Raw genomic sequence first — 19,317 nt, 5'->3', positions numbered from 1 at the left:
TCTAAGGCCTTTACTGTTCTTGGCCACGAACTTGGAGCGTGACTTTGGCAAGTTATTGTCTCTTTTCCCAGCCAGAAAACCAGGATAGCACCATCTCTCCACCTACTTTCCTCTCATCCCATTAAAACAGCCATTTGCATGGTCAGAAAAGCTTCAGAGAATCCTGGTCACCATCCCTGCAAGCCCATTCCAACTGTTGCTAACAAGCGGCAGGAGCCGAAGAAAGTAAAGATGCGAGAATTGTTCCCGACAACACAGACAGCTGGAAACTATCATGAGCTTCCCTGTGACCAGACCAGGTGGGCAGCAGTTTGGATCTCGTGAACTGCGAGTTCATGACCTGCACTCAAACTCCTCCAGATTCATCCACCCCAACTGGAAAGGCCTCTAGAGGATGCCGCTCATCTATTTAACAGCTGCCTTGGCTGGATTTTAACTTTCTCTGACAAAGAGCCTGCTCCCAAGAGACCCTGAGCACTTGTGTCTTCCCTTCACTGAACACCGTTGGCTGCTGAGCCAAAAATAAGGAAGTGTTATCCTCTGTGTTCAGCGCTGGGTCTCTACTCGCACACAGGCAAGGCTGTGCTTTCTGTGACCTGGTCCCAGCACCCTTTTACTGCTGTGCAACCTTCAGAAAGCCGAAAACCCAGGAGCTCTTGGCTGCAGTGAGAGCTGTACAAATTCTCTCACCACATGAAGAAAATGCTAAAATATTTGGTGGGAAAGTGGAAGTGTTAAACCTTTCAGACAGGTGTCTGTAGAGGAGGGGCGCAACTTTTCTAGCAAGGACAAACTCAGCTGAACCCTTTCTGCCAGTAATGACACAGAGTTTTTGCTCTGGTTAAAAATATTGATCATTCAATATTTATAACTTTCTTGTGCCATTTGAGAGGCATTTTAAAAAAATCTATTTAAAACAACCTTATGACTCATTGTTCCCTTCAACTATACAACAACAGCTGGGCTAACATACTGCCAATTAAGAATATATATTCAGATTATTTTCACAGAAGCTACTAATTTCTTTCACATGGCTGTATGATTAATTCCCTTCCCTAAATACTCAAATTTTTGATGAGTTCATAATTGGATTTATCACAAAGACAGATTTGTAACCTCAAAGGCTTAAGAGTAAATAGCAATCATCAAAAACATGTCTACAATAGTCAAGAGATAATGTATTTAAGCTTTGTCCTGGACACTGTTTATTCCTATTCAATCCCCAAATTTCACTTCCAAAGCATCCCAAATCATCAAAACTCCAGATTAACCTACGTCTCCTACAGATTTCAGTGTGTTAGTAGAGAGCTTTGTACCTGACATCCCACAGTTCAGTGGTTCTCAAGGCTTTTTCAGGACGAGGAAGGACAAATTTTAGCCTGGAAATAACCGTCTGACTCATCTTAATTACATTTGGATCTCGGCAAGTTGGAAATCGCTGCTGAAGACCAAGTCTCTGTCCAACTTCCATAGAGCGCAGTGTTTGTGTACGCCGCGACCTACCAGGGAGCCGGGGAGGACAGCCGGTTCACCAGGAATGTGCATCCCGGCTCTTAGGAAATGCCAAAAACCCTTTTGCCATCCTCAGCTGAGCTGGGGTGGCCTCAGCAGCGCTGGCTGGAAGCCTGTGATGAGCAGAGATGTTCTGCAGGTACCCCGATGCAGGTCCGCGCTGCCACGGCCCTGCAGCCAGCAGCAGCCAGGCTGATGCAGAGCTATGTTCTGGCATGGCTACAGCACGAGCAAGCTACAAGCATCTCCAAAACAGCTTTCGCCCTAACCCAGACATGATCACGCCTGTAGGTGTACAAAACCCATGTGTGCTTTATATGTGCAGCAGAGTAATACCATCTGGAAGCTTTTCAGCTGAGTTTCTCAATGCAGATATCGTGCTAAAGGGAAAGGTGGAGGAATACAAGTACCTACTGAGTGCCGGGTTTCCTCTGCCCCATTTTGCCTGCACTCTTCTCCTCCCACTATGTGGTTTCCAAACCCTTTTCTAAAAAAACCCACTTTTCATTTTCCAATGCAAATCTTTTTTTTTTACCCAGGCCTGTAAGAAGGTTTTACCCCACTCCCCATTTCCACCAGTAACGAGGCTCAAGGTTCAGTGTGGAGCTGCCTCAATAGGATTACTTTTTTTTCCTCTGCAAGAAATATTAATTGCCAATAAATCCCCTTCCTCTAAGGCTCATGATGGGTGGACTGCATGCAATAATTTCACACTATTCCTTTTCTTCCCCCAGGGGTTGGCACTTCATAAAGTGACCTACAGCTACTGGAGTTTATGAGCTTTGAATAAACAAAACTCTGTTGATTTAACCAGTTGGGGTGTTTACTTTCAATAGCAACAGTTACTGACATAAGGCAGCAAAGCAAATGCTACAGAAATACTCACACTTGGCCTGAAGCAGTGTGTCAACCTATTAACAGGGGACGTTATTTTTCTATTTTATTTGACTGTCTGCAAATCAAGATGTCATGGATGCATGGTGCCAAGAAATACAATGCACACAGCGACACAAGAGAGAAAGGGAGCTGCTGTCTCGGAGCGCTGCACCACCTCCAGTGAGCCTCAGCCTGGGAGGGAAGCAGCCCCTCTGCTGCCTCCCCTGCCCGCGCCGCTCGGCAGGCCTGCTGCTGCCCACAGCCCACCCAGGCTCACGTGCACCCGCTGCAGGGGCACAGGGTGCTTCTCGGGGGGTGAGCCTTTATCCCCTTCCCTATGCCAGCAGGTGGAGGAAAGGGGCCGGCAGGCTGAATGCTTCACAGGGGATGCACAAGCCTGGAGGCTGACTGAAAGGAAGTGTACCAAGGCAGGGCGAAGATGTTTCTTGCTTCCTCACTTGCCTGCAGCATCCATAACTGTTCCTTTTTCAGCAGAGAGGCTATTTGGTTTCTAGGAGAAAAAAGGGATGTTTTGAGACAACTGATTACCTGGATAAGTCTGTTGCGGCTCCAAATCTCCCCCAGGAGAGTGCTGCCCATTGCTGCTAGCAGGTTCCAAGTGACAACCTCAGTTGTATTCCCTAACGGGCTCCTTAGGTGATCCCAGCTCCACCTGAGAGCCCCTTTCCCTCCGCATCTCCCAGCTCTCCCCATCAGCACTCCTCCTGCACGTATCTCCTGGGATGAGCAGTTCTAGCCCAGCCTGAGCATCGTGTTTCTTTCCACCGGCTTGGAAGCCTTCCAAGCACTGCCTTGTCTTGCCCAAAAGCTGACTAGTTTTATGAGGAGTCTTAACTGAAGCTAAACGTCTCTTAACAGCCTCTGGAGAGGAACCGTCTCTGCAATCTCTCTCCCTGCATGTGCAATAAGAGGAAGGGCTGGATCAGGTAATGTAGGCAAAGCAAAAACACTAATGTGATCTGCCTCTCGTGAGGAACAGGCTTGTGAACTCTGTGCAGAGCAGCACGGGTCTGACCATCACTTCCAGAGCGAAGATACCCTACAGCCTCTGTGTATCAGCGCACTATCTGAGTACCGCCTTCTGCAGAGTGGCTGGAGGCCTCCATGCAAACTTCTGCATAAACAGAGGCCAAAGAATAGCTGCTAGAGTGAAATCTGCCCCATGCCATCTTTCTGCTGCCTGCAACACCGGATCCAGAACTTAGGTTTACCTGTTGTCCCTGTTACCAGTTCAGGAGAGATCTTGTCCTGGGCAATCACAAGGAGCAGGATTGAGGCTCACCTGCAGCTAGCGTCATCTCTAATTATCTCTAACTGCCATCACAAGCCAAGTAAACCAAAAAATGTGGCTACTTAAAAGAGGTGGGGTCATGACCTGCTCCCCCAGTGCAGCAGTCTCCCCAGGCCAAATGTCCAGGTCCCTCTTTGGACCACCCCCCATCCTTACCCTGCCCAGGGCAGCCCCAGCTCATCCCAGCTTGCTGGAAGCCTTCAAGCCGTGACTCACCACTCCTGACATGTCTTTTCAAACCCCCAAAGGCTCTTGGCTCCAGCCACTGATTTCTGTTGGATTTGAGAAGAGCAGATAGAGCTGGGTGTCTGATGCTAAAAAAAAAATCCCGAACCCTGGAAGCAATAGCAGAGGCATAATTTGTTGTGGGATTAATTCTTCCACCTCAGTGCAAACCTTAATGAGCCAAAGTCAGTATCTCATTCCTCCTGTGACACTGTGTTTATTTACAACAAGCTGCCTGCCTGAGGCAGGATTGATAGGAGCAGAGCTCCTGTGTGCAATGCTTATCCAACGCATTAATGTCCTGAGACTTTGATCTCATCCATCACACACTGAAGCACCCTGAGCTCTCTGGTGGGAGGAGAGGCAAAGGCTGGGGAGCTGCAGTATGGGAGCCAGGGGAGGACCAAGGACAGGAGACATCTCTAGCAGGCAGGTAGACATCAGTAAGGCACCCTAGAGAGCAGCAATCTTCTAATCGGAGGGATGGGATGAATTAGGAGTATGGGGCAGTGGAAGGCTTAAGTGAGAATCAAGTAAATAAAGCAAATTTCCAACCCTCGTAATTAGATGGGAAACCTTCAAAATGTGATCCAAATGCTATGAAAAGAAGAACCCAGTATGAATGACAACAGCTTCCAATTTGTTGCCAGCAAGACTTAATCAGCAGTTTGTGCAGAGCCATCCAAGAAAAAAGCACCAAAAACAGAGGGCTTGTCTCCACCTCCTTCCCTGCACATAATTCATTTTATGATGTCCTTGCGAAGCAGGGGTGACAAGCACTGATGGCAGCAGTGTCAGATAAGTATGATACTTTCTATGAACTGCAGCCAGCTCACCAAACCAGCGTGTGATTAATGACAGGAAAACCATGGCCTTGGTTCACTTCTCTGTCGATCATCTCTGCGGGTATGCACAGCATTTCCCTTTAATCCCTTGTGGAGGAGATCTGCTGAGCTTAATTTATGCTCAGAAATCCATGCTCTGCGTAATACGCTGGGGCACTTGCTTTTACCAACAGCAGTATTGCAAAGACAAAAAGTAAACAGGAGTTTATCCTCATAGCAAGGCTTGCAGCCTGCAAAAAGGGCAGGCATTTTCCTTCTGTCTGACTCAGACTTTCCAGACTGAAATCTTTTGGTTGCACATTAGAAGTGGCAAATGTTGTCAGAATTAACTTTTAAATTCTGTGCTTTAGGAGAGAGACAAATTTTACTTTAGAATTGTGTCAGCTGTTTTTATGGCAAACTATGTGACTGTCTTGAAGTTGAAATGAAAGGGGTGAAAAATTCCTTTAATTCAACTGCTACTCTCGTAATAATCGTAGTTATGGTTAAACTTGCAAATGGGTATCTCCCAAGTGCAAAGAGACGATTCGTTTCTGCTTTTTTATCTCAATAAACTAGGACTCCTTCTTGCCTGCCATTGTATTCCAACCAGCACAGCTCCCGCCCAAGGAAAAGCGCTCGCTGGTTTGCCAAGACAACATTCTTTTACATGACTAGCTCTTTCCTCTGTAGTTATGAATGTGTCACATATCATAGGCTCAGATTGTCTAATATTATGGGAAAATCTACTAGAAGGAGAGAAAAATAAAGGAAACTTCCAGGGAAATTGATTAAAGGGAAATAAGATATTTGACCCAATTTAGTGGAACAAAATATGGTCAATAATAGAAACTATTTAAATTCCTCAGATGGACAAACAGTTCTTTAGTAATAAGTTTTGTTTGTTTTGTTTTTTACCACCTCGGAATATCTATTATAAGCACAGGATTTTGGACTCCTCCTCTCGTGCCAAGTGCGATCGTTTGCATTTCAAGGGCTTCATGAGCACAGCTTAGTATCAGCAAACATGGATTATATGAAACAAGAACCGTGAGACACTTTGGGAAGGTTTAACCAGGATCCATTAGCATAAAAACTGACACAGTGTGGATGATACTCCTAAGCCTTACACTCACATCTCACAGACGCTTGCATAAAGCCGTTTTTGGTTGCTGACAGCATGGAGTAAAACAAGCTGCCTCGCAGGTGCTTATGTGGCTGCTCTGAACTCCCTTCAATACTGCTCCTCCGCTCCATGGATGCTTCAGCTAAGGAGTAGAAACACAACTCCAGAGATCAATCAATCACCAAGAAATGAGTTTCAGCTCATAGTGGAAGGTAAATCAAAGCAAATGAATAGAACTAATGTTACAGAAATTGTCTTAAAGGTTTCAAAATAATGATCAGGTCTGCAAATACCAAAGCCCTCCATGGGTGATTCACCAAGTGGCTTGTTGTTATTAGGGCTGTATTTGAAGGGACAAGTTAACTCAGTAACCCTTCACGCATGCGATTTCACCACCTTCTGTGATAGCAGCTCTGTGATAGCCCTGCCTGGCCCCGTGAGAGCTCACCTACACGAGCTGGTCTATGCCTTTGCCTAAAGCACAGACCTGCACAAGCAGGACAGACGTTCGGGCATGCACAACTGCAGTACGACTTAACGGCACCGAGGTGTGCGGAAGTGTGCAGGCAGGCAGCCGGGCCAAGCAGCACGCTGCTGCATGGACCCATCGGCTGTGGATCCCGGAGACATCTCACATAGCGCCTGTGGGGCTTGCTGCCATTTCATGGACTCAGCATGGAGAAACACCCAGGAGAAGGGATTTTTCTCACCTTTCCAGCACCACGCCTACAAGACAGTGGCTTTTTATCCCTAAGTGATGGCCTGTTGCTACAATTCTCAGAGGGCTTTCAAATGCCTTTGCCTCCTCGGTGATTTCAGAACGAATCAACAGGCAACAGGAGAAAAAAGCTGCAAGCTGCTGAATGTGCAGGCTTGTCTGGATATGAGGTCCATTTTAAGGCATAACTGATCATTTAACAACATATCACCTCCTTGGTCCTCCCACACAGCTGCCTGGGGAGGAACTTGCTCCGGATGATGCTTTGAACCTGTGAAATCCCCTCCTAAAACCTGTCAAGTGCTGAATGTGACACAGATGAGGTGGAACCAAATCGCCCCGTGAAAAGCAGATACTTCACAGTTCTTGCTTCATTGCAGCTAATGATCTGCTGACACCGGTGGGAGTTTTTAGCCGGGATCGGCTTCTGCTGAGGAGAGCACTCAGATATTCTGTTGGTAGCAACAGTGCTCTCCAGGGAACCCCACTGGTAAGGAAACAGCCAGTTATCTTAAAGCTGCTACTTAATAAGGCTTTCCCGGAGGGATATTATTCACAGCTACCAGACAGGAGAGATCTTACAGGAGAGTCCCTGAGGATAAGGGTTCCCAGGTGGCCATGTCAAAAAAAATGAAAAGCAAACAAAGGAAAAAAAAAAGAGAATCCCAGCAGCACATGAAGCTGGGACGTGGGACACAAGGAGAAAATGTCACGGAGCCCCAGCATGGCCCTTCTTGGCAGGTCACCTGAGCTTACATGAGGCTATGAGCTCTGCAACATGTGCAGATAGTCTGGGAGAAACTGAGATTATCATCTCTAGTGTGATTTAGCCTGCATTACTAATGCTGGCTGAACCAACTAATGTTTTTAACCATCTTCCCAGAACTGGGCTGAGATCAGGAAGTGCTACTGAAATGCAAAAACATTGCTAAATATGCAACATACGTTCTAAGTGGAAGAGGCTTATTACTCCAGATCACTTTATACTCTATTTCCATGAGTTCAGAAGAGCAGTCCTTAACATTATCTCTCCAAATTGCCAGTACATCCACTATTCCAAAAATAAAACTTTTTTTTTTCTTGGGGAACAAATATATTTTTTCTTGTAGGACCTTTGCTGTCTGCTATGCAGCCAACATTTTCATATTTTAATTATAAAAAACATAAAAATAAGCCACTTATACTGGTATCTCCACTCTTGGCTTTTTTATGCCCCTAAGACTCATCAGAGCAAACACATCTCAGTATAAATGCCTAAACATCTTAAACAAGCCATTGCAAATAGCAGTCATTGCACAGGCAAATTAGGTGTACGCATACAATTCGGAAAAATGTGATCTTATTCTGTAAACCATGACCAGATTTCTGCTTGAACACTCTTTGATGATGGGCACAAATACAATCTGCAATTGTGGAAGGGTCTTAGAAATGCCTGGCTAACTCATATTTGCTTTTCCTGTAGGAGAATTTGAATAAGTGGGGTGTGATCTGCGGGGCTCCCTGCATGACCCGGGGACCATCCACCCCCTGCTCTGGGCTCGTGCTGTTTTTCGGTACAGTGGATGTATGAGTTACACCTGGAGTTTCCCTACCCGAGTAGTTCCCCATTGCAGGCAGGAATGGGCTGTTTCCACTCAGAAAAGAAGTTGGAGGAGAAGCCAGGTGGTCCTTTGCCGCAATTCCCTTCCTATCCACAGAAGCTGCAGTCTGCTGAATGTTTCCTTTAGCAAATGGGCCTTTGTTTCAGCAGGGACACGTTTGGGGTGGAGGCCACTATTGTTTCAGCCATCTGGTCCCATAAAGGATCATAACCGTTTCCTATGGAGAAAGGTGATGGCTACTCCCACTATTCTCCCTTCTCCATCACGGTGCCAGGAGACTTCACTCAGCTGCTAAAATGCTCTGACAGTTGGTATCTTCTCATAAACATTGCCAAGAGATCACACGTACCCTTCATCCTCTCCTTAGCCTTGCCTTGTTTATTCATTTCTACTGTTTTTTAGAAAGCTGCCATCAATATTCACTAGCCACAATTTCTCTTGATTTCCCATCCAAAATCGGCTCCTCTCTTATTCTAAGCAGTTGTTATCTAAGTAAAGCCTGCATCTCAATAAATAAACTCACACATGAGAAACTCTTCAATGACTTTCTTCACATGACTTATGGCAAGACAGGTTCTGCTAAAGGGGTGAGTCATTCAGCAAAGGGAGAGGAAAACTGTTCACTATGTATTTGTGAAATCCCCAAACCACTGAAAAGGCACCATTTACCAACAAAAAGCATCACAGGATGCACATGAACGAGCAAAGTGGGTGGAGCCCTTCCAGAAATGACTGCAACACGGGAGGCACCTTGTCGGAGGTGCCTCTTTCTCAGGATCCAGCACGTTAAAATGAGTGGGAGGTGCAGGCTTCTCAGCTTACATGCTTGTAGGATTTGCCCCCCAGAAATCAAACCCGCAAGTTTTCTTCTGTCCCTCAGGGGAATACCAGAACAACCTGGGCTTTCCCTGCTTCAGCTGCAGCCTCCTGAGCTGCACGCCCCTTAGCATCGACATCTAGAAAAAACAATAACCAGGATGCGCGCAAGCCTCAAAATCAAACCTGTTTTTCCATTTCAGTTGTGTTCCTGCCACAGCTCAGATCAGAGGACTGCAGTCACTCCTTCGGCAGACGGGACTGGCCACAGTCCTAGGATTTGGCCCAGGTTTGAATTCAAAACCTCCAACCACCTGCCAGCTTGTGGATAACAAGTTCTGGTTGTGCATCCACTCAAAATAAAACCACTCCCAGGAAGGCAGGCAGCTTGCACACGCATGCACAAACAGGGAGAATGTATATACGCCCCTATACACACACCCACACTAGCTCCCTGCTCCCAGAAAAGACCTGCTAGCCAGAAAGATCCAGCAGCAACACACTAATAAAATTTGCAAAAGCCCAAAAGTCCCTCGCTGTCCTCACAAGCTCTAAGCACCGTGAAGAGCCACCTGCTGCCAAAGCTTGTTTCAGGAAAGGGAGTGCATATAGGTAAGAGCCGCAGGTCACTCAAACAGTGGCAGAGACCCAGGCAGCGCAGGAAGAGCAGAGCACCTTGCATTTGCCTATCTGAGCACATCGGGTTTTTTCCCCTCAGTGCTAACCTGGAGCAGAGGGACAAGACGATCGTTGTTGCAAAAGACGGAGAAGGAGCAAACCTCAGGGGGTACTTACAGCATTCAATGGGGTTCGATGCTGCTTGCAGAGAAATGATCCTGCCATTGGACTCGGGGATGTGCACACGGAAGACGAGCCGGACACGGGTGTTCTTCCTGCCGATGTCCGTCTCTCCCTTGCGCAGCTCTATGTCTGCATTTCTCAGCTTCAAAATCCCCGCGCAGTCAATGCTGCCAAACACACACGCCATTTAGCTTAACATTTCTGCTGTCAAACAGCTTGGAAATAGGTGACAGGCAAGAGGATTAAGCTGTTTTGCTTTGATCTCCAGGTTAAGAGCAGCTCCAAATACTTGTTCTGCTTAGGATCTAGATATTGCCATTTCAGCAGTTACAGGGGAAGAAATCCCAGACACGCAGCGAGCGAGGGATGCTGCTGGACCCCTTCTTGAAGAGTCTGGGCTCGGTGGCACAGCGTGTCCCACACACGTCCCAACCGAGGGCAAGGTGTGGCCTTAACTCTGGGGACAGCCAAAGCCACTCTCCAAACATTATAACCCTGAGTCTTATTTCCCTCCTGTGCTAAGCACAAGAGTGCACATGGCAGTGCCCGCCCTGGCCCCCCGGGGCAGGGAGAGTGAACCAGAACAAGAAGTCCACACTGGGGCAGGCAATAAGCTGAGCCTGTGCCGGAGCCCTCTGTGAGCTAGAGAGCATTAAAGCCTCCACCGCCAGCTCTCCAAACAGCTCAGTGCCCAGAGACTGCACAGCAGCTATTGCCTGCATGTGGGCAAATTAGTTCAGCTCCGCGGGGCATCACAGCAATTGAACCAGCTAATTGCATGCACAGTCCAGGCACATTTTCCCCACAGTTTGTACGGGCAAGCATTGAATTCAACTCCAAAGCAGGACCCAAACTGCTCTCCCCTCCTTTTGGACAAGGTAGGTGCTTCTGCTAGAACTGGGCTCTCCAGTCCTGGCCCAGGTCACCATGTCATCCTCCAAAGCCCTGGGATGTTGTTCCCAGCCAAGGCAATAGCCTGGCAGTGCAGAAAACGGTTCTCTGCTCCCATTCACTGTGTCCCTGCACAAAGGGAGGATGTAGGGAGCAGGATGGGGCTGAACAGCAATGAAAGGATTAGGATTGCTTAAACCAGCATTGCAACTTAATATTGGTGTAAGTGCAGGTTAACTTCTTAAGAGTCCAGCGTAACCTAGCAAACATGCCTATCTACTTTAAGAGAATGTGCCAATTAATATTTACAAAATCTGAAATCTTCAGCTCAGCAATAGTCCTCGGAGGGTGAACTGTTATTAGACAGACACTGCCAATGCATTTTGATAACATTTTTAAAGACATACCATTTTTCTTCTTTTGATATGAATTAAAATCATATTTTGGGAGGCATAAACCCCAAGGTGTTTCCTACACCCACACTGTTCCTTGCCATTGCATGTGTGCAGGGGTTTATTACTCTAGGGTTACTCGTTAGGAACAGACAGTCATGTTCCATTCAGCACTTGGCTGCTTAAGTTTGAGATGTGGACTTTTATTTACCTCCTTGGGTGCAGAGGGAAGGAGAGGCTTGACAGAAAGGGAGGAATGAGGTATATTTTCTGAAAAAAGATATATAAAGAAAGAATGTGGATTTTGCGATGGAGTAGGGGGGCTTAAAAACATAGCTGCTCTGCCAATTTTGTCAGTATCCTCTGAAAGATTGAGATACAGCTCTTCCCTCTGCAGAGCAATCACTCTCATGCTGCCTGGCACACATTTAAGCCTGAAGTTTCAGACTGGTGCCCACTTCATCTCTCTGCCTCCATAAAACTGGAAGGAGTAATACAGAAAAGATGTGTCTGTACTTGCTTTTCTGTTAACCTATTACAAGAGAGTGCAATTTCATGGCCAGAGCACTTGGCTGAGTTCAGGGGAGATGCTTTCTATTCCATTAAATGTTGTAAAATGAACCATACACCTTCCCTCCGCTGTCTACTGCTCCTTGCTTCTCATTGCATCACTGCACCATAAGGACTTGAGATTCGAGTCTTGTTTTCCTTAGTGCCCTACAAAACCATTCTGACTTTGAAGATGACAGATGATTACAATATAGTCACCGTGGCAATTGGGGTAAAGAGCAAAAATGCCCGCACAGTCAGCTGATGAATGGCAACTCTTTAAGCAGCTTTAACCCAGGTGCTTGCAACCACTGCTCATGCTTTTGTAAAAAGGGTCTTACACTCATATATCATCCCGATGCTTTGGAAAGAGGAGTCCCTCCTCCAGAGCAGACATCATTATTCATTTAAGTGACTCCTTTCCACAGGAGAAAGAACTTCACATGCCAATTTAATCCTCCTCAACTTTGCTAATAAAAAGAAATATGCTTACGTTGCTTTCATGTTGTTTTTGGGTTCCAATGGGATCTCTAAAACTTTGGTGTTGCCAACGATTTTTTCATAGCTGGTGGTGGTGACAGTTTTTCCTGTAATGCGATGGACTTGATAGAAAGCATGAGGTTTAAGTATCCGTTCGTCTGCTGTCCCAATGAAGATCTGAAGACCCAAGGGTTTGTTCTCCATGTAACCGTGAAGCTGGCAAGACATTAAAAATCTATTATCACACACAGGACTTGCAATGCCTTCATGTCAGGAAACCAAATAGATCTACAGACATATATACAGATATGGATATATATATAGACATAAAGATATGTGTAGTACAGGCTTTTTCCTACTCTGAGACAGAAATCCTCTTAAGAGTATTTGCTGGAGTCCATGATACATAGGGAAGGCAGCTAATGGAAAACATGTAATCAATGGTTATAATAATAAATGTATCAAGAAGAAAAAAAGATTATATCAAGAAGAAAAAAATCCAGACAAGCTCTCCATTACCAGAAATTTGTTGGTTGTCTCCAAAACAGATTGATAAATCCCCTCAAAAGGTATATTTTTGAGTGCATTTTAATTTGCAGCGACTGATTCCTAAATGAGGTTCTAAAGGTTTTTCTCTGTGGGGTGGATAAAGCTGCAAAGCGGAGCTGACTCCCCGCACCTGCAGCCTTGGGCAGCGCTTCCTGCTTCCTGTCAGCAGGAAACACAGTAAGAAGAAAGTCTCTCACTTGCATTTATATACGTGGTATAGACGTGGTACTCCCGTATGCACCTGCTCCAGACCTTATCAAAGGTAATGGAAGATGCCCATTGACATCGTGGGCTTTAAATCAGTCCCTATGCGACGTCCAACTTGCAAACCCTAGTTTCTGTCCAGCCTAACATTCAGTAAAATTACTTCGCCTCAGCTCAGCTTGTGATTCCTACTTCAACTGCAGTTACAAGTTTTTTTCCCCCCTAAACAGGAAGCATCTAGCAAATACATCTGCGATTTTGAGAACTGAAATGTTAAACAATGTATAAACATTTCAGAAATTAATGATCCCTGCCACATCCCCTTCTCTGGCCTTGGCACGTGCAGTCTTGCCCCAGCTCACATCCATTTAAAACCCAGCTGGAAGGACTGTCCTTCCAGCCCCTCACTTTGCTCAAGTCACCCTGAGCTTCACGTCTCTCCAGCTTCCCCTGTCTCCCTCATACCAGACGTAAGCTGCCTGCCTTCATCCTCAAAGCTCTGCTCTTCTCTTCGTTCTCTCATCTCTCGTTTTCTACCCAGTTATCAACACCTATACCCAAACTTCCCAAATCCAGCCCCAAACACCAGCATCAACTTCTTAAACACTCACAGCATTGCATTTTCTGCCCATCAGCCTCTTCCCCCAGGGAGGATGTTCCCTTTTAATATCTACATCTCCACCCTACAAATCTCCCTGTCTGCAGAATTCTTAAATAGTCTTAAAAGGAAATATGTTCCTGTTCTCCTGAAACCACTTCTGTGGACCGGCGTTGATTCACCGCTCTTTGAAACTCATCCTTCCCCCAGTTGTTGGTTCACCTTCAGCCGTTCCTCTTGCAATGCATTAAAATACCATCTGTACAGGTAGAGATGGCATTTTTGGTCTGTGACTCTACAGTACCTGGCACAAGGTCTGAGCTGACCTTAGAGACTGGGGCCTCTAGGGTTCAAGGATGTAAACAGACTCTTCTGTACTAAATAACATTTTTATAAACAGCATTTGCTGCAAGAGAAGCAAGAAAGCCAGAATGCCTCCATAGGCCAGGAGACGAGGAAATTTCTTCTTCTTTATTAACATTCAAAATTACAAATCAAACCATTCTAAATTTCTCACATAACCAAAAATGAAAACCAGACATTTATCTACCACATAGCCAGTGATCTAGCTGAAAGGGAACTTTATGGTCTGAGACATGCCAAATTTGTTTTCAATTATTCTGTCCACATACAAAACCTTGATGAAGCCATACAAAGCAAATAGTACTGGAAGATCAGAGAAAAGGAAGATTAAGCTAATGGTATTCATGGCCAAACCTTTTTTTTTTTTCTTTTTTCTTTTCACCAGTCAGCAGGAGGTATCTGCATAGAAGGATTAATTCCCCCCTGGAAGGGGACCACATGCAGCATCAGTGCAATCCTGGCAACCTTCCTTCAGTATGGCAAATGTAAAGCGACACTCACTCTTCTCGGCTATCATTACTCATCTAGCACATATTTGCAAGGCATACAAAGACAGGGTCTATGCCCCAGAGACCTTACAACCCAAGGGCCTGAATTTGCAGCCTCCACTTACATGAATAGCTCCATTGAAGTCAACAGGCCTTAAGCAGGGGTTGTGCAAGAAAGAATTACAGAATCCAGCCCAGCTGCAGCTCAGACACCTACGATAGCTCACTTGCACAAGCGCTTCAGGAGATTGTGAGGAAGGAAAATAGGGTACGAGGCTTTGTGCAAACATGCCAGTTGGCTCTGGGAGCGAGGTGGAGGAGGAGTGGAGCTGGACTCCAAGCACAAGGGTTGGCACTGGAGAAGCAGCGTTGCCAAGAATGTGGTAAATACGACAGCAGCCATGGGGAGATTTAGAAATGTATAGAGTGTATAGAAGATTAAAGGCGACAGAGGTCAAAATGATAGATCTGCTGGGAACAGGCATGAATGTAGGAATCACCCTCTGTTTATCCATGGAGGCCCATTAAGCCCAGGTCCTCTGGGAGCCGTACAGAAACTCATCTTAGGCATGGTACTTTCAAAATCCAAGATTTCCTGGCCTTCAGCGACAAGCCATTGTATGACCAAAAGCCATCTTGTCTTTACAAGAGGAGAGGGAGAAGAGAAGAGTAGTTTTTAAGAACTGAGCATGTTTATTGTCATGCCTGACAGAGTAATTCTTTGTGGATCCAGCTAAGATGACGGGAGGATCCTTTGGACTGGAACAGTTATTACAGTGACAGCAAAGCAGCTTTCGCTCTACCCTCTGTCCTGGCAGAACAAAATCCCAGAGTTATAGGTGGGAGACTGGAACGGAGGAAAACAGATAATAAATTACAAAAGAAAACTTGCCCCCAGGGAGCACAGTCAGTAGCAGCTGTAACAGAACTGGCCTCGTACACAGTTTTTAATACTGGCCACCTTTAAAAGTAATTTTAAGTGGCGTATGCTTATGTGTAGAATGAGTTCCCAAGGCAAAACTGTTCACAGTCTTCTAATAATAGGTATGTCTGTGAGTGTGTGTCTGTATAAATGTATACATACTTAAAGAAGAGAGGAATTGATTGCCTGTTCATATGGCAATGTTTGCATCATCTGCTGGATGAGGGGGTACAAAACACGTAGTAAAAGGCCTTCTGGCCCTCCACAGGACCAGATTTTAAATCAATTGTTTGATCAGTGGAAGAAAGTAACATAATTATTTGGTAATTTATGGCATTATGGCAATGCTTTGGAATGACATCACTGTAAAATCAAAATAGCATTATAAAATGCAAATACAAAGAGAAAAATATATGTAAAAGAGTCAAGTATCCCTGTTTAAAAGAGTGTGTCTTTATCTTGAGTTAATTGATTACGTTTTAAAGGATAATACAGGTGAACATTTACCATAAGCATTTCCATCTACCTTTCACTTGCTAAGAACACATCAGGCTGACTTAGGAACAAAAAATGAAGATGGACAGCCCACAGAAATGCTCCAACTTAAACAGGAACTTTAAAATCAGAGTTTTACACCCAGCTCTGCCACCAATCTACTACATAGCTTCGGCCATGTCATAGAACCTCTCTGTTTATCTGTAACAGGGGAACAGTGATGCTAACGCTACTTTGCAGGGACAGAAATTAGTTAATATTTTGTGCTGCATTTTTATATCGAAAAAGGCATTGTGAGCTAGAAAGAAAGAACACATTAAAGCTATGTTTCAGATATATGTCTCTCCTCAAAATTGAACTACAAGAGACTGTTACTCTCAACAAACACTCACCTCCACTATGCTAGGCAGCTGCTTTAGTATTTAACCATAACGCTGATCTATCTTTGGCGGAGCAAAGGAGGAGTAAAAGTGAGCCTTAAAGAACCCTACAGAGAAGTGAAGACTTAAAACATTTTTTTAAATAATAACTTTGAAATTCATTTTTTCCTCTCTTAGCAACAACCAAGCCACTTGAAAGCCTCAGTTTTTCAGTCCTACTCTTCTGCTCATCACACGGGAAGGGAGACGGCCACTCGTGCTGCAGCTGCCCGAGGGGAGGGCGCAATGCCCTGCAACGGGAGCTTCAGCAGAGACGAGAAGAGAGGACCAGTCCCGCGCCAAGGTGTTCCCTTACTCTCCTTTCCGTGAAGAAAACAAAATCATATGGATTTCAGTTTCAAGAGAGTGAGAATCAAGAAAGATTTATGAATACAGAACTCTGGAAGGAAATATTTTTGTATATTATAAGGTGACCTATTCACAATAAAACTCCCCCAAACTGTATACAGATCGAGCTGGAAAAAACCCAACTCCTTTGAGTCACATTTGCCACAAGGGGAAAGAGAAGCCAGACATGATGTGTACCTTTCCATACTCTATTTTGGGATTTTAAGATCCTATTTCTTTCAGTTGAAAGATTTTTCTTAAACTTTGCTTTTGCATAACTCTTATAATATTAACATAGCCAGACGTGGGCTGGTCTGTGACCTGAGGAAATGCAAAGCACTTTGGCAGATAAACAAATAACATCATTCAGAAAACAAGGAGACTTTTCTTGTTTGGTTTGCTGCTATGATTGGGTTTCTAAACAAAATGGAAATGTGTGGCATGATTAAAATCATCAGCTCACCTCTGTGTAAATAAAATTAATTCATTCTGCACTCCATCCGTGGATCAATACCAGTCAAATTTGGGAGAGGGGGGTATTTAAGTGCCATTTTCAGGAAGGCACGTGTGTAATTCTGCATGCAAAACATGAGCAGATGTGCCTTTAGCTGCTGTGTATCGGCAGCCCAGCTACCCGCCTGAACACAATGCCTGTGACGATACCATCAACCGCAGCCATCGAGACCACACATTAGGCATATGAAACAACACATTTTTTTTCCCTGCGCTATTTCAAAACTCAAGTCTTCTTACAAACTGAGCCCCCAGCTCCAAATATACAAGCACTTAAAGCGGGAGTTTGAAATTCAAATCTAAATCAGTCCCTACCCCAGTGTTCAGATGAACCAAACCCTGCATCTGCGCAGTTGTCATCGCCTCTGGCTGTGGGGATTTAAAAACACAGGTTCACCTTTGCTGTGCTGCATGAATAGCAAACCTCTTTGCACAAGTGAAGCATGCAACACTGCTTAGTTATGCTGTCTGGTAACCGAGTGATAAATTGACAGCAGAGTTGGAAAGAAAGGATAGATACAACATATGCATACACAGAGGGAATTTAGTGAAACCTTTGGAATTTAGATCCTTGAATCTTGGACACATTTACTTGAGTTCAAATTTTATTATATTTTATATAGAATTACATTATTAGCAAGAGGAAGGAGGATTCACAGGAGATAAGTAAGATAACTTTTTTATTCTTAAATGGGGAAGCCGGGGCAGAGAGGTGCAGTGATTTGCCGGGTCCCGCAGGGGACGAGCAGCCAAAGCGCAGTGAGAAACCCAAAGTCCCTGTCCCCCTGCACTCTGCCTTGCTGCAGGCGTTGCTGACCTCGTTCTGCAAATGGCACAAACATGCAGTAAGACCGCTCACCAGCCGCAGCACCTCGGTTTCTACTAGTATTGCAAGCTTCTGCCTTTGTCTTTTTAATTGACGGGTTTTAAGGCCAAATTTTCTTGGGGATTTCTAGTTCGTGTGTTGCACATCTGAGCGTCTGCATGCAAACAGTGATGGGCTTTGCGGGACAAAAGCAGGAGCATCTGCAAATCTTACGGGCACCTTTGAAGAGCTCCAGCGAGAACATTGCCCTGTGTGATACAGATGCTGATTGCCTTAGAGAGTAGAAGCGAATAATTTGTTTTCCATTCATCCCAACAGAGCTTTGCTTGTCAGGAATTTAGGTCTTTCTCCCCTGGGAGGTATAAAGCTGCATCTTTAAAGCTGATTGCACACATCTTCTTGTCTAGACAATGCAAGCTACTGCCAGAAGGAAAGTATAAAATTGGGGAATGAATTCACTAGTCTTGGTGATTTTATTTGCTTGAAAGTAATCAGCTCTCTTGCTTGTTTTAGCTCACTGTAACACGAGGCTTAGTCCATTAACCGCTGCATATTACTTGCTATCTACCCGTGGAAGTCACTCCAGCTTCCCCCCGAACGGGGTGTGCATGTGTGTGGTCAGCTTTGAGAACAGTACCAGGGTGATTCAGATAGACCATCCCCGGCCGGTAGTGAAAAGCGGGAAAACAGAGCTCGACTGGCAACATTTAATTAGAAGCAAATACAAAGCCGCGTGAGAAATCGCTTCCTCCTACTGCTTCCCTTTTCCTGCTGTACACAAGAAGATAAGAAAGCACTTCAGTGCTTGCCAGGAGCGGCACACGGTTGCAGCACCAGCTGCCCTAGGATGGAGCCCCAGCTTGCCCAACGCCCACCTTCCTCTAGAAACAGCAAGAGGCTGCAGAGTTAAAGCTGTCTCTCAAAGCTTTTGACACCACAAACTATTCCCCTGCTCAAACTCTTCATCAGCCCCGAGGCTGTTTTCCGTGCCAGCAAGTGTTTTCAGACACTCCACAGCAGACCAGAGGAAGATGTCCTTGTCAGAATAGCCCCTGCTTGGCACAGCACTTCTGTCATGCCTATTCAGCTCCCTTCCTGGTGGAAGCAACTTTGCATCTTGGATGTGATCATTAATTCTCATCATTAATACCCTTTGACTGCAACAATTTCAAGGATATTTTGGGGGGTCTTTACTCAACAATACTCCTACCAAGATGGAAAATTTCACTGTATTGTCTCGGGGAGAGTGGCATATCAATAGCTGTCAGTAATTAAGACAAAGACCTCATCCAGACACCGTATCATGTAGCGGCTTGCCTGCCTGCTTCAGTTAGAGCTGACATTGAGCAACAAAGTTGAATCTTGTCACATGTTTTTGTTCAATTTAATGTACTTGGGACATAGCAAAAGAACGCAAACCAGAAGGAAATCTCTGCCTTGATTCTTTTTGCTCCTTACCAAAGCAGTCT

At 45.2% G+C, this 19,317-nt stretch overlaps 1 protein-coding gene across 3 annotated transcripts in view; it reads right to left on the bottom strand.

Annotated features, from left to right (window-relative positions):
- NFATC2 (nuclear factor of activated T cells 2) overlaps positions 1-19,317 on the bottom strand; it is a 97,563-nt gene that overhangs the window by 49,020 nt on the left and 29,226 nt on the right. For all 3 annotated transcript variants that reach the window (XM_076352166.1, XM_076352164.1, XM_076352165.1), the window contains exons 4-5: positions 12,137-12,339; positions 9,806-9,978 (exon numbers count right to left, since the gene is read on the bottom strand). In XM_076352166.1, the coding sequence (XP_076208281.1) occupies positions 9,806-9,978; positions 12,137-12,339 (376 nt within the window). The remainder of the gene's footprint in view (positions 1-9,805; positions 9,979-12,136; positions 12,340-19,317) is intronic.

This window comes from Aptenodytes patagonicus, chromosome 14 (genome assembly GCF_965638725.1).
Source record: "Aptenodytes patagonicus chromosome 14, bAptPat1.pri.cur, whole genome shotgun sequence".
Lineage (NCBI taxonomy): Eukaryota > Metazoa > Chordata > Aves > Sphenisciformes > Spheniscidae > Aptenodytes > Aptenodytes patagonicus.
Note: the sequence above shows the minus strand (reverse complement) of the source record. Positions and strands in the feature narration are given on the sequence as shown.